At 43.2% G+C, this 15,809-nt stretch overlaps 1 protein-coding gene across 3 annotated transcripts in view; it reads right to left on the bottom strand.

Moving 5' to 3' along the window:
• LOC133423800 (ankyrin repeat and BTB/POZ domain-containing protein 3-A) overlaps positions 1-15,809 on the bottom strand; it is a 265,489-nt gene that overhangs the window by 83,180 nt on the left and 166,500 nt on the right. For all 3 annotated transcript variants that reach the window (XM_061714081.1, XM_061714082.1, XM_061714083.1), the window contains exon 2: positions 11,905-12,054. In XM_061714081.1, coding sequence (XP_061570065.1) covers positions 11,905-12,054 — 150 coding nt within the window. The remainder of the gene's footprint in view (positions 1-11,904; positions 12,055-15,809) is intronic.

Genomic DNA, 15,809 nt, shown 5'->3' with positions numbered 1-15,809 from the left:
TTTGCAACGTGGAGATATTGTCATTACAGCAATCCCTGGTTTTTCGCAGGGGTTACGTTCCAAAAAGAACCAGTGATAAGTGAAATTATTTTTATAATTATTATAGAAGGCTTCAAATTGCAGAGATCAGCACCGTCTCTTACGTATTTCACTGCTCTTCTGACTGCGCCGCTGCATCCCGACTCGCTCTTTTTCCCCTAAAGCCCGCAGTGCAGCTGTGTTTTTCCGACAGAAGAAAATAGTTATGGGTTGTTGTTGTCGCTCTTTTTTCTTCTAGGCAAAAAGTTTCTTATTAACTGACATGCCACCATTGGTTATATTTGAGGACTGTAATGAACGATTCATCAAAGGGTCCCGTTCTTGAGCTGCTGCTGAAGCTCATTGGCCGTTCTCAGCTTGTTGCTAAGAGACCAACGTTATTGACACAGGAAGTGAAGAAGCGGGGAGACTGTTTAGAATGCAGAACACGATGCACAATGCAAATCCATACAATACCTGCTGAAATGAAGGCTAGAGGGGCATTAAATGGGAGCTTTTAAAAGAATGTTTTTATTTAAAGTAACTAAAAAGTTACTTTTCATAGTAACGCATTACTTTTTGGTCTAAGTAGCTGAGTTACTTTTTAATGAAGTAACTAGTAACAGTAACTAGTTACTATTTTTCAGTAACTAGCACAACACTGTTCATGTTCTTTCCTCTCTGCTACAATCCTACAAAAAAGAAGTTGGGTGCTGTTTTTCTTCTCCACAGTTGTCTGGTGCTTGTTCAGAACGGGGGAATTATCTAAAAAAAAAACGTTTTGATGCAATCTGTTGGTTTTCTTAGCAAAGCAATAATTATTATTTTCATTTTACCTCTGGAATGTATCTAAATTATGTTGTGGCGCTTCAGCGAGTGGACACGATTCACAAAGGCTGACATTCAGTTACATAGCTTGACGGAGGTGGGTCTGTGTCCGGTGGGACTTTGGTAGTTGGAGCTGTTGTGCGTCGCCCATGTGAAATCTGGACTTATAAATGTATGAATATTTTGTGATTTTGAGGACCTGTAAAACCAGACTTTGCCCCTTCTTCCTGAAGTCCTGCGACCCCCTGCTGCTAACTCCTGGTTATCTCGGCCTGGGTCGAGATAGTCCGTTTACGACCCCCACGGCATGGCCGGAGATCAAAACAAGGACCCAGCAGGGTTTCTGCCAGGGAAAACAGACTTCCTTGGGGTTTTTATGACACCTAAGCAGGGGTCGGGACCAGCGGAGCCCTAAAACCAGACCTCAAAATGGTACTGCTTCTTTGAACCCCCCCCTTTTCCGCTTTAATGTGCCTCATAAAATGGCGCCGTTGCCTGAACTACAACCCCCAGCATGCCTTGCGGGGGGGGTGGCGCCTACAAGCGCGCGCATCCAATCGCAATGAGGCACCGATGACGTCACTGCAGCGCGCGTAGGATCAAAACCCCTGCCGCTGCTTCTCTTCGTTCTCTTCCGATCAACCTCTCTTCCTGAGCAGCAGGACCAAAGGATCCCATCTCCCTTCTCTCCCCCCGGCTGGGGGGAGGCGGAAGGCCCGCAACGGACCGGGCCTGCGGAGCTCCGGCTCCCATTGACTCTCTTCTCAACTACATCTCGTCCTGGAACAGCTGGATCTTCTTGGCTCTGGGCCAAAGATCTTTCCTCTCTCTCCCCCCGGGCTGGGGGGAGGCAGGAGGCCCGCACCGGACCGGGCCCTGCGGGGTCCGGCCGTTGAAGCCGCGGTCCCCCGGGAGGCTCCGATTTCTCACTAAACTCTGTTCCTCTTTAAGTTCACAGATCCAAGCTTCCGACGCCCACGCGCTCCCGGCAACCAGATCGGGACACAGCTGCGATTGAGTGCTCAGACTGAACCCCCCCTCCCAGCTCTGAACCCCTGTCTGCGAACCGGCGCAGGGATCGGGGACGGACGGCCGGCGTCTCGCCCGGCGTGAGCTCTCCCGGGGCCCGGACGGCCGCGCGTCGGCGACTGGCGCAGAGAGGGAAGCACGGCAGGAGAAGACCGGTCCCCCCGCCGCGCCTAGGAATGCGTGTGAGCCTCCGTTTGGTCCGGAACCACGGCCCGGCACGAGGCGGCCCCGCCGCTGTCTAATCCGTTTCAGGGGAAGGGACGGGACGCGATAGCCTGACTGCGAAACCCCAGCAGGACCGCGAACCCAGTCAACAAACCCGCATGCACCCGATTCAGGATCCCAGAGGAGACGTGAGCCCGCGTAGCAGTGATCAGTAGGATTTAAGAGTGTTCAGAACTGTGTGTGAGATTGTGAGACCTGGGTTATCAGTAACTTAAGAGTGTTACAGAGCTAAATCTGTGTTCAGAGCTGAGATTACATCATCATTGTTATCATTATCATGTTTTATTATTTGGTAGTCGTTGTTTTCTGCCGTAGGCACGTTTTAAATGCTGCGTTCGCCATCCGGTCCGATTGCACGTGGCCCAGGGGGCGCGTCCATCTTTAAAAGACCACAGAAGCCCCGTTTGAACTGTAGATGTTCTGTATCTTCGTTATTATTGCTTGGTTTCTTTTTTTTGTTTTCATTCCATGCATTTAACGTTTATGTTTCATATTTTTCTATTGATGTTTTTCTAGTTAATTAATTGTTTTATGATACTGAAGCCATTTCTGCCATCAGGTTTATTTGGGTGTTGCGTTTATCATCTTTTGACACCCGTATGTGAATAAATCCTGATTGATTTCTTTATGAGTGGTTGTGTTATTTCATGCAAGATTTGGTCACAAATTGATTTGTTTAAGCAGAGCCTAGTGTTCGGATATCACGCCTTCACTGTTATTCTGTAAGATTTGCTGTTCTGCAGGATAATTCAAATCATAATGAGACTGATTTTCTGCTGTTAGTTATCGAATCCCACCGGAAGTAAGGCCCCGGCGGTGGTGCCCCTACGAGAATTATCATTTTTGATAATACAATTTGATAAATAGTCAACTTTATTAATTATTAATAATTCTTTAATAGAATTATCATTAGCCTTGATAACTGGACAGCCAAGCTACCTATGAGTTGCACAACAGAGCTCTAGGAAGAAGTTGCACTGAACTAACATCCTGTGATGCATTGATAAACAAATAGACATCGGAAGTACAAGCATTCTCTGAAAACTGACCTACGACGTTGGAACCATAGTTTAAATGTTGCCTGATGTGTTTGATTTGACTCTGGCGGCGGGAATTCACTGATACCTTAAATGCTGTTTACTTTTTCATTTAATCGTAATAATCATAGACCAGCCACGACAATATTATCTATAAAATAACATCCTACAAATACAATTACATCAAAATAATACATCATATCATAAATCCTGTAAGAATAACAGCCATTAATGTTGTAAAAGTCTACATTTATCACAACCTGTCCGGTCGCTCTACATCTCAGAACAGTGGTAGTTCACCATTGTTGTGTGAGACAACAATTACGTGTTTTTTTCTTTATTTATAACTATATACGGTATGTAAGTTACTTCCATTGCCGTGTTCCTACCTGCCTGCTACTGACTACATCTTCCATCATCGATGACCAGAGGTGGGTAGAGTAGCCATAATTTTTACTCAAGTAAAAGTACTGTTACTTCAGAATAATATGACTCAAGTAGAAGTAAAAAGTAGTCATCCAAATAATTACTTGAGTAAAAGTAAAAAAGTACTTGGTGAAAAAACTACTCAAGTACTGAGTAACTGTTGAGTAATGTCTGATTTATTTTTTTTAACACAACCATTCAAACAGATAAAAGTACAAAATAATCATCAGGCAAATTAAATCAATAAAATAATAAAATAAAATTAATAAAAAATAGCTTAAATTAAAATAATCTTAAAGTAAATTCAAGTACTTTAATAAATAATAAAATAAATAAAATAATAACCGAATAAAAAATAAATTAAGCACAAGTAGCACAAAATTTCAAGCCTTTGTACTTTTCTTTTTTAACCAGGCAGAACTAGAACAAGCCCATGAACTCATAGAAATATAATGTGTAGAATCACCCAGTGATGTCATGAGATTGACGCGTAGACGGATAAAAGGGATAAAAGAAAAGTAACAGCTCAACGTAGCTTAATGTAGCGGAGTAAGAGTGACAGCTTCTTCTTCACAAATTTTCAAGTAAAAGTAAAAAGTATAGTGATTCAAAACTACTCCTAAAAGTACAACATTTCCCAAAACTTACTCAAGTAAATGTAACAGAGTAAATGTAACTCGTTATTACCCACCTCTGTCGATGACGTAGCCACCAGGAATTACATTTCTAACCACTGTCCCAGCTGCAGTTTGTGAATGTTACTTCCAGCGGTACTCAACATGGGACCTGGCTGTGCAGGTTGCCAATGTCGCTAGCTCTATCGTTGGAGCGAAGCCCCGGCATCGTACCTGTGTGGTTCCAAAGCTGACGTAGTTAAAGAAGGCGGTTTTCTGGGAAACACATCCCTGCTCTTTATTGCAGGTTTATTTTCTGTTTTGAACTGAAGCGTAGCCTCTGACCCACGGCAATGACTAATATACATCTCTCCCTCCCTCCTGCTCACAATACGTCAGTTTAGCACCTATGGATCCCATATGCCACACACAGCCCTAAACCCCCAATCTGCTCCCCTCACTTCCACAAAAAATACCCACAGGAGTCGAGCAGAGAAAAAATAATAGTGAATTCAGAAATAAAAGACTTATTTTTCCTCCTTGAGGGAATTAAATTATGGACAAAGTGATGAATGTTCCTCTTCAACAGCCTCTTCTATTATCCCTTAATTACCAAACAAGTCGTGTGTGAAATTGGCCTGACAATCGGCTCTGTACGACCGCTTTACCGTCACGTGAGCCAGTTTACAGTTCACGTATTAAGCTAATGGGTTAAAAATGACTTTTGGTAGAAATATTTTAGACGTGTTGACGCTGAGGAGATTTTAAATGCTTTAAAATGAGGAGACCGTCAGAGCGTGAAACACCTGCTTCCAGCCGTCGGTGTGTTCCCGGCCCCGGCTGCGGGCTGGAGGTGGTATGTGGAGCATTTTCACATCATTAGCGCTCTCTCCTATCATAAACATTGTAAACCAAGCCGCCCCCAACTGGGATGACCTGTAACCTCGATCAGACTCCACGCTGTCTTACAGTGAAGGTGACGGATGTTCTGGTCACGAAAGCTTTCTCGCGCATGAACTTTGGACATTTTCTGAAAAGTCATGGCCGGATCTTCTCTTCTCGCAGTGATTCTCCACTGATGGGTCGGGGTGGGTGGTGCACCTTTGCCCCAGGTAAAGATACATGTTTTAGACTTCTCAGTTGTTTCACTTTTTATTTTACTTATTTCATGTTGGTGCACTAAAGCCGTGCTAATTCCCTCCAACCAGAGATTCAAACTGCACCTTTTGGTTAAACTCATTTTTGAACATTTTCCTCAATTTGGGTCGCAGCTCATCATTAAGGGGTAATGGGGTGTCCTGAACCCGGACCAGCTAAGAACCACTGCTTATTCAAAGAAGTCAATTCCCCATGTCAAACATTTTCATCCAACTGAAAATGCTAAAACACACAGTAACAGGACATGACGTACCCAGGAGATCTAACTTCCAATAAGAAATGTTTTTCTCACAAGTTCCCTTTATATTTTTACCATATTAATCAGGATTAACATTGGAACATGATGTATATATCGGTTCATTTACATTTGAACAACCATTAAACAGATATAGTACAGAGCGTGAGAAGTAAAGTATGAGGAAGTGCGTTAAAACTCAGATATCATTACTGCTCTTCTCTTCTTTAGAAAAAAAACGACCATATTGTCCCGAATATAAGACGATCCTGATCCTGATCCTGATCCTGATCCTGACGACCCCTTCTTTTTCAAAACTCAAGTTGGAAGAAAGACTTTTTGAACACCAAATTCAATTTTTATACAGAAAATAATTACAGTACATCTGAAACAAATGATTATAACAATATATTGGAGAGAAAAAGCATGTTATCTTGACTATTTGAAATCATTATCTTGAAGTTTGCATCATAACTTCTCCTCAGCTGCCGGTTTACCTGCCGAACTTCCACCCTCTTTTCTCCAGATTGTCACTACGTTTCTCCACTTTCTGTTATCTCTTCTCTTATTTTCTTCCTTATACTATTTTTTATTTTTCTTCTTCGTGACAGGGGTTCGCTTTGGCCTCGGGAGTTAAATCCAGCATTCGCTTTAAAGATATCTGGCCCCATCTAGCGTTGTGAATGGGTATAATGTCTAGACCCCGAATGTAAGACGACCCCCACTTTTTCAGTCTTATTTCAATGCAAAAAACCCCGTCTTATATTCAGGCCAATACGGTACATTTATCTCTTAGAATACAAACACTGCATTTTTTGCTAATGTGAACCCTTCATTTATATGGCTTAAATGGGTTTTCTCTAGATTAGAAGACCAAAATATTGTTTCAGGTCACAGCCTTTTCAGTTTCCACTGAGGTCAGAAGGTCAAGCGTAGTTTAGTCGGGGCTGCGGTGCTGGTCACAAACCAGGAAGGCAGGCCTCACTTGTATTAATGCAAAAAGTGTTAATGTTAAACAAGTCACTTTTGCTTAAGTGCAGTGAAATAATCAGATTATCAGTTTATCTCCTGTCATGTCATCCAGAACCATCCATAGCTCCTGGAAGCACGTGCTGCCAAAAAGTCATCAGGGTCTCGTCACCTAGAGTTATTCCTTCTGACGATCAGCTCTTAACCAAATTTAAAATGTAATGTACTTTCTTCTGGCCTTTAAAAATCTACGTGGCAAGGCTCAAATGCTGAACTCGGTGTCACAGCGGTTACGGCCATGTTTCACACAGCCTGTGGTCACTGTCGTGGCAAATGTCTCCATTGATTAAGATTCAGATTTTTACTGACCAACAAAGCCTGATTTAGCTTCTGAATACACAGCAGAGGAATGAAAAGCTCTTGGGGGACTAATGTGAGTGCATGTCACATGTCACAGAGCAGCCTAGTCACAAAGGGACCTCCATCAGTAGTGAACGCTCACGTATCGGCTGTCATGGGAAAGATTATTTATTTCCGTCGGTTGCATCAAACTGAAAAGAAGATGAATTGGCATTATATTGGCCATGAAGAGCTTGACTGATTCTTTTTTTTTTTAAACAAACAAAACCAAAGCAGATTCTCTATATTTCAGTCATGTAGCAGCTTATTGTTTTTCTCTGTGTTTATGTGCAGGCAGGGATGCATTTCCACCATAAAACAGACAACACTGCTTTATATCCGTTTGACAGATGGAATAAACATACGTATTTATTTGTGCTCTGGGTGGAAAATTGCCATCTTCCATCTCGTCTTTGCTTCCGTTGGCCCGTGTGTCATCCGATGCGGTGTCAGGTCCACAGATACAGGAGCTCAAGCCAGGGAGTGAATTATGAAGTGCTGATGCGTATCGCAGCGGTCCCAGGTATGCACAGGGAAATCGACTACACATAAAACCTTCACCCTTTTTTGTCTGTGGATTGTAAGTTGTTAGTTTTCTCTGTTGTGTTAACAACTCAAACATCAATCCCACCACCCCTCACCGGTAGACGAGCAAATGTCTGGTGTACATGCTTCGATGGATACACTTCAGCATGTGCAGAAATGTGCAGAAATGTGCCTGCAATGAGATGCAGGAGCTCCGGCAGATCGGCCCCCTCCGATGCAAAGGCAGATGGAAGAGTGTGTTTGAGGCAGCACTCTTTAATGTAATCATCCTACACTTGGTAAGTAGATTCACACTCGTGTTATTCAGTGATTCGTGAGCTGAAGATCAATCTGTTCACATAACGCCGCATGGAGGAAATCATGTCGCAGAATCAACTCAAATCCAGTAAATGACTGCTTTACGAGGGACAAGTCCAACTGTCTATCCGGTCCAAGCCAACGGCATTTGTTTTATGTTTGGGGCTGAGACGTTCCAGTTAACATGAATGAAAGGAAAGATGCATATCCAAGAGTAATTAATGCTTTTCCTGTAAAACAGTAATTGATTTAACACGAAATAAAGCTCCTACATACTGCATTCCTCTTTTTTTCCTTTAATTTTAAGAAAGAGCACAACAAAAATAAATAAGTGACTAAGCACGGTTAGATTTGTATTCACGATTCAGAAGCCCAGACGAATTGAAATGGCTAAAGTGATCTAGCTATGGAGACAAAAAAACATTTTTTAAAAAGAGTGCAAATCTATTCATTCATGCTGGAAATCTTGTAACTACGGAGCCCCTAAAGGGACAAGGATTTATTTTTTTTATGTAATGAGTTTTACGCTCGCGCCTGAAACCTTTACGCGTGCGCGTAAAACCTTTAAGTGAGCACGTAAAGTTGTTTACGTGAGCACGTAAAACGTTTATGCACTCACTAAAAAGTTTCACGCGCTCTCGCAAAACTTATAAGTGAGCGCCTAAAAGTTATTCTACGCGCGTAAAAACAAGTACATGGGAGTTTTGCTGGAACTGGAGACTAATCCAGTTGCTCCTGCTCTGTTTATGAATGGAAATGACATTACAGGATTTAGCTGAGCTATATTTTAACCTGGGCCTCCATTATAAGGACATTACCACTTTGCTTGCAAGTAAACAACTTTACGTGCTCACTTAAAATTTTTACGTGCGCGCATACAACTCATTATAAAAAAAAATAAAAAATCCATGTCCCTTTAGGGGCTCCGTATGTAACAGCAGGGTTGATGGAGATTAATTCGCTTTCAGGGTCAGCCCCCAGTGGTCAGCTGAAGAACTGCAATTCAGGTTTCATTGAATCTCGCAGCAAAACCAGAGGTTGTTTTTAAAGTAATGTTTCATTAAAAGGGTTACTTTTATAATTCAATGGGATCTTTGTCTGATATGCAGCATTTTCAAGCACATAGACATGAATGTATAACTCCTTCAGCAGGAAGGTTGCTGGTTCGGACCCTGGCCTCCCCGGTTAGGGCGGATTCTGAACCTTTGCCGTTCCTCTCGTGTTCCTCACTTGTACATTTATTTGGATGAAGGCATCTAGCAAATGTAATTTAATGCACGTTGAAGGGTATTAGTTTCTGCATGTTAATGCTTACTGTTGCCTGGCAACGGCTGAGGCCAAATCAGAAATATCCTGATAAAACTAATGAATATCAGTAGACAAACAGTGGTGCTTTTCTGTGTAATATGAGTCTGTAAAATCATCTCAGGAAAGTGAAAGTCTGATTTAAACCTGACGTGCAGCAGCAGAGACAGATTTCTTTTGTATTTAAATAAAATGTTATTCTCTGTCTCAGTAGATTTTATTCCAGTACAGACGTGGATACATTTCCCAAACCGCCTCCAGGTAGAAGACATGGCTTTAAATTCTCACTTCAGTCCATGACACGCATAGATTTACTGATGCTGTGGGAGCTGGAGCAAACCCCCCTCCCGGCCAACGTACCTGGGCGCGAGCACGCGGCCACACACCGTGTTAATGTCTGCAGGGACACGTGATCCAGACCATGGAAAGGACGAGGGGTAGGCGGCGGGAGTTCAAGGTGAAGCTCTCCCTTTCAAGTTCAGGTTAAAAGCCTCTGAGGACTCCGGCCTCCTCGCTGGGAATCATAAACAGATGCTGAAACAGCTGTAACGGAGCGGTGGCTGGCTGCAGCGTCCGAGGCAGTCGGGGAGGGAGAGGAGGGGGCGGATGAACAGAGACGGTAGAATAAACGCCGAACCGGCCTCAGACCACCGCCGCGGCCCCCGGTGACAGGGACTGTTAATTCTCTGCCACTAATGGAGCTATTTGGCAAACAGATGCAGGAATAGGCCCATGCAGCTATCTGTTTAACGCGTGGAACGATTACTGCTGCACTTACGGCGTGCCGCATGCTGAATTAAAGGGTTTACACTTAATTCCTCTCAGCCAATATTGACTTCAGACCAAAGATGCTGATAATCAGGCATACATCTTAAAGAATTACGAAAGAAAACAGCTGAAAAGAAGTAGCAGGTAAGAAAACAATCTTTGCATACTTGGTTTAACACACAGGACTTTCATATTTAAAGGTTTATTCAGATCCAAGAAAGCACTGAGTACCAGAACTCCATGGAGAACGGCCGGGTTATTCATAATACAGAAAACTAAGAGGGGACTGGTGGCCAGAATAAGACAGATACATAAAAAAGGTGCTGTGGGGAGAAATGGGCATGGAGTCGTCTGGTTTTTACTCATTGCAACCTCAGGTCCAACTCTGAGACATTTCAGAAGACAAGCACGCACGAGTGCCCAAATTACTTTGGGGTTTCGGGGTCATGCGAGAATCAACACTTGATCTAGTTTAATAGTTTCTGGCCACCTCCTGTCTGTTCTGCTACTATCCAGGTAAAAAGGATGGATGGTGCCTAATAAATTGAGCCTCTCGATGTCCAGACACGTACGAGTCGGAGCCCGCTTGTGGTGTTTTTGGGGGAATGGCACCGCCTCTCTACGTCATTCCTGCGTCCGACTCCAGCTGGATCTGCTGTGCGTCGCATACAAACGGATGATTTGCTGTCCAGTGTGGATTGACAGATCCACACTGGACAGATTGAACTGATGTCAGTTAGGAATGGGCGATATTTTACCGTTCATGATAAACCGCCAAAAAAATTCCCCACGGTAAGAATTTGTCATCTCGCGGTAAAAACGATAAATTCCTGTTGATGTTTTTGTGTAAAGCTGATTTATAGTTCTGCGTTAAATCCACGCACAACGTACGTGAAGGAAGGAAGGAAGGAAGGAAGGAAGGAAGGAAGGAAGGAAGGAAGGAAGGAAGGAAGGAAGGAAGGAAGGAAGGAAGGAAGGAAGGAAGGAAGGAAGGAAGGAAAGGGGAGAAGGAAGGGAGAAAACAAGGAAAGGAGGAAGGAAGGGAGAAAAGAGGAAGGGAAAAAGGAAGGAAGGAAGGAAGGAAGGAAGGAAGGAGGGAAGGAAGGAAGGAAGGAAGGAAGGAAGGAAGGAAGGAAGGAAGGAAGGAAGGAAGGAAGGAAGGAAGGAAGGAAGGAAGGAAGGGAGAAAAGAGGAAGGGAAGAAGGAAGGAAGGAGAGAGCAGGAGGAAAGAAAGAAGGAAGGGAAGAAGGAAGGAAGGAAGGAAAGGGGAGAAGGAAGGGAGAAAACAAGGAAAGGAGGAAGGAAGGGAGAAAAGAGGAAGGGAAGAAGGAAGGAGAGAGCATGAGGAAAGAAGGAAGGAAGGAAGGAAGGAAGGAAGGAAGGAAGGAAAGGGGAGAAGGAAGGAAGGAAGGAAGGAAGGAAGGAAGGAAGGAAGGAAGGAAGGAAGGAAGGAAGGAAGGAAGGAAGGAAGGAAGGAAAGGGGAGAAGGAAGGAAGGAAGGAAGGAAAGAAGGGAGAAAAGAGGAAGGGAAGAAGGACGGAGAGAGCAGGAAGAAAGAAGGAAGGAAGGAAGGAAGGAAGGAAGGAAGGAAGGAAGGAAGGAAGGAAGGAAGGAAGGAAGGAAGGAAGGAAGGAAGGAAGGAAGGAAGGAAGGAAGGAAGGAAGGAAGGAAGGAAGGAAGGAAGGAAGGAAGGAAGGAAGGAAATGAGCCTGAAAGAAAGAAAGAAAAAAGCGAGATAGATTTATAGTTGAAAAGGTGGAGTTGAATTGGTATTTTTTTTAATCGTCATTTTTATCGTTTTCGGGATAAATGCCAGAAATGATCGTGATACATTTTTTAATCCATACCGCCCATCCCTAGTGTCAGTACAACAAAGACCTTTAGAGCATCTGTCAGCGCTTGAAAGTCATCGGCAGAGGAGTCGCCTCGAATCAGACAAATATTGAGACAAAGTCTACGAGCCAAGAAAGATGGAAAAGAGCTGTGGAAGTGCTTGTGTGAAATAATGAGCCGTGTGAAAGTATGAGGAGTATGAGAAGCGTGCACTCACTCAGCTCGGCGATGCTGCCCACCCGGGTGGCGAGCAGCGACTGCTCCAGCGTCCGGAGCTCTGCTTGGGTGTAGCCGTGACCTTCGCTGCCCCTCCCCGAGCGCTGCTGGTCCCGGTGCAGGTTCAGGCTCTCCGGCAGGCTCAGCACACCTGCAAACAGCACAGCCAAGCACAAACGTCAGCATCTCACCCAATGTTCGGCCCAAAGTGCATTTCAGCTTCCTCTCACGCTTTTCACTCCCGCTTCTCCTCCAGCTCGCAGACGGAGCCGCTGAGCTAGACGATAAAAGCAAACATATGTCTTCTAGTAATCACTCAACATAAAGTCACGGGTTTAAACCCGGCAGTAAATTTCCATCGCTGACGATTTATCTCCCTCCTTTGACACTGAGACTTATGGTTCACGACTACGCGTGCGTCATTTTTTCGCACAGCGACTTTTCTTTGAAACAAATTGCCTCTGTTGTGTCGTGAATCTTTGATTTCTCACTCCTGCCTCCGCCTTCACCTCGCAGCTCCAACTCTAAGTGAGCAAATTCGATTGTGAGCTGCATTTGGGTCTTAAACGATACGAGTCCAAATTGTGACTGTGTGTATTTTCCATTTATATCAGTTCTTATTGGGATCTCAGGTGTTTTTATGGCTTGAGTTATTTGCTTCCTTGCAGGGAGGTTATTTTGGAGGACAAGAATTAAATCATTTAGCCGCTGCTTTGCAGCCCGGCTTTGTTTAGCTGTGTAGAATTGCTTGTGACAGATTGGATATTGAGTTTGAGGTTCCTTTTATTTTGTGCTACAGGAGAGTGGATAGCAGCAACACACACACACACACACACACACACACACACACACACACACACACACACACACACACACACACACACACACACACACACACACACACACACACACACACACACACACACACACACACACACACAGAGGTAATCCTAATGACGCGGCGCAATGGGACACAGTGTTTCTCAACAAACAGTAATTACAACATGGGGGGGGTAATCAATTTTTCTGTGTTTGATGCCAGCAGAGAAGACAAAAGACCCACGCGGTGGACTCAGTGCAGCAGGCTCAGGAGTCTCAGCGTTCTCACAGAGGAAGAAGGGCAGGGATCCAGGCTCGGCGTCCTCCCACAGTCCCCTTCCTACTGCGTCCAGCCCAAGAATTCCAGTATTCCCCGGTCAGAGTCCTGCTCCCTCTTCTGCTCACAGCCTTTCCAGGGAGCTTGCATTTGCTTCCTCTCCCTCTCTCCCTTTTTCTCGACGAATAATTCCTTCAAATAATTCCTTTAACAGCTTTTTCCACTGCTGTTTGCCTCCTGAGCAGCATTCACAGAGCAGCGCTTGTCTGAGCGGGTTTGTCCTCAGCTGAAATACCCGACGGCTGAACCGAAACTGGAAGCTTTTTTGTCAGCAGCATTTCCAGGGAGTGGAAATATTCTACAACAAAAAAAAAAAAAAGTGAAAAAACAAGTGAAATCAGTCAAATTTCAGGGAATTCTTTTTCATGAAGGCAAATGTGTACTTTGGATGATACACAGAGTGCAATTAGATTGATAAATAAAAGGCCCTGCTCCCCCAAAATCCATTGATTCTTCCATGTATTTGTCCTTTTATTCATCAGCAACAATGTGAGCCCAAAGCAGCCGAAGCAGCGACGCCCAGTACTCCTTCGCCTCATCTTCTCCAGCTCTTCTGGGAGGAACCTGAGGTGTTCCCAGACCAGCTGGGAGCCATGATCTCTCCAGCGTATCCTCGTCCTACCCAGAAGCTTGGAGTGAGTCCGAGAGAGCCATTCAGAAGCTGAGGGCCATCCTCCCGTAGCACGTTGCACCCAAGCCCAAGCGTCTCTTTCTGGAAACGGTGAACCCACATCAGTAGTCTGGGCTGGGACCAGACATTGCTGCACGCCGGGTAAAGGCCCGGTCACCAGGCCCTCACTGACAATCCTCTGGCTCCAAATCCAGGCTCCAAATATGAGGTTCCTGGATTTTTTTATATCCATATGTGTCAGGAATTTCAAGACTAGTCCTCTTCCTCGGCGCTATAGCCCAGACAATAAAGGACCATTTGGGTTTGCGGGCCGCTAGAGCCGAGTAAGATGCCGATTCTAGCAAGGGCAACAAACATCCAAACATTTCTGTATTTCAGGTAGGGCTGGGCAATATGGACCAAAAGTCATATCTCGATATTTTCTAGCTGAATGGCGATACTCGATATATATCGATATTTTTTCTGTGACATAATTGGGGTTTCCCCCAAAGCATTATAGCATAGCATCTCTGTTAGCTTCATTTTCTTCTGAGGCAAAGCCTAAAAAAAACAGTCAGTTTTAATACAAAGCCTCGTGCCAAATGTCACACAGGTTCCTTTATTAACAGAGGTCTGCACAATATCAAAATGTATAAAACAAATGAAATAAAAATAAACTGCCTGCATATATAGAATAAAAATGCTTCTTGAATAAAATAAAACAAATATCCCTTTCCTGCATAACAATTCAATTAAAATACACTGTGCAATTAATACAATGTAGACAGTAACAGGCAGACTTTTCCACTGAGGTTCACAGTTTTGCAAATAACAAAACATTTGTGCAAATCTCAAATAAAACATTCAAGTCAATTTGTCACAAAATAAGCTATATCAAAATCATAAAAAAAAAAAAGCTATATCGATATAAACAAAATTGGACTGCAACAAAGTTGGGGCGTAAATCTTCTACCACTTTACTACGTTGACGTTCCTTCTCTGAACAATTACGTTTTCTGGCACTAAAGATGTGAAACAATGAAGCTTCAAATCTTAAACTGAGCAGAAGTAACGGCTCATCGATAATCTGCATTTTTCATTCCCAAATTCCCTAAACAGTTTCCAGCGGGTGATGATCCATCCTCGGCGCCTCAGAGCTCAGGGATGTTGACGCTATCCCTGGACAGGGTTTACATAAGCATCCTTTTGGCACGGTAAAGCTTTTGGTGGCATTTGTAAAAGTATCTGCAAGACAACCCCTCGTGAATGTTAATTAGTCACCGATGAGTCACGGCTCTCATGGCAGCACCAGCTCTGGTGTTCAGCTCTGGCTCACCGCCCGCATCTCTCATACAAAATTATTGTTTTCATGATATCATGCCATTAAGAAGCGGAAATATGCAGATCTTTTCCTTACTTTAAAAAAAAAAATGTAAAGAAAGGATTTGTTTACCATCAGCCTTTCATGGAAATAGTTTTTTCTTTAAATCAAATCATTATGACAATCATCTGTCTGAATCTTCAACAATTATTCCTCTTCTTTTCTTTCTTTCTTTTTTTTAATATCTTTTTATTTCACAAAAGAAAGGAAATCAGATACATCCTTAATGAAAAAAAGCACACAAACATACACAATAAATAAATAAATAAATAAATAAATATAAATAAAATAAACTGGAGAAAAAAAAGTGAATGAATAACAATATGGAAAATAACATCAGTAATTAACAGTAGGGGCATCAAAACTCGAATACCTACAGATACATAAGATACATAAAGTAAATGACAACAATAAAACAGCAATCAGCGTACAATGAAGTTCTCTAAACCAGAAAATAATGGGAACCAAAATTCTTGAAAAAGATGGCCACGGTTATATTTTTCCAATGTTAGTTTTTCTAATGGTAGAAATGCTGTGAGTTGATCTATGAAAGTCTTATAAGATGGCGGGGAATCGTTATTCCAAAATAAAAGTATTCCTCTTCTTTTAATACACTGCCCCTGTATTTACTTTTCGTTGGAAAAGGTCACATGATAAGAGTTTAAACTGTCTGCAAAGACATTAAAGTCAAAGTAAAGGTTCAGTAAAGATTCATTGCATTATCTGTGTTTTTTTCATAGTTTTTTTCCCCCTCACATT

This window comes from Cololabis saira, chromosome 23 (genome assembly GCF_033807715.1).
Source record: "Cololabis saira isolate AMF1-May2022 chromosome 23, fColSai1.1, whole genome shotgun sequence".
Lineage (NCBI taxonomy): Eukaryota > Metazoa > Chordata > Actinopteri > Beloniformes > Belonidae > Cololabis > Cololabis saira.
Note: the sequence above shows the minus strand (reverse complement) of the source record. Positions and strands in the feature narration are given on the sequence as shown.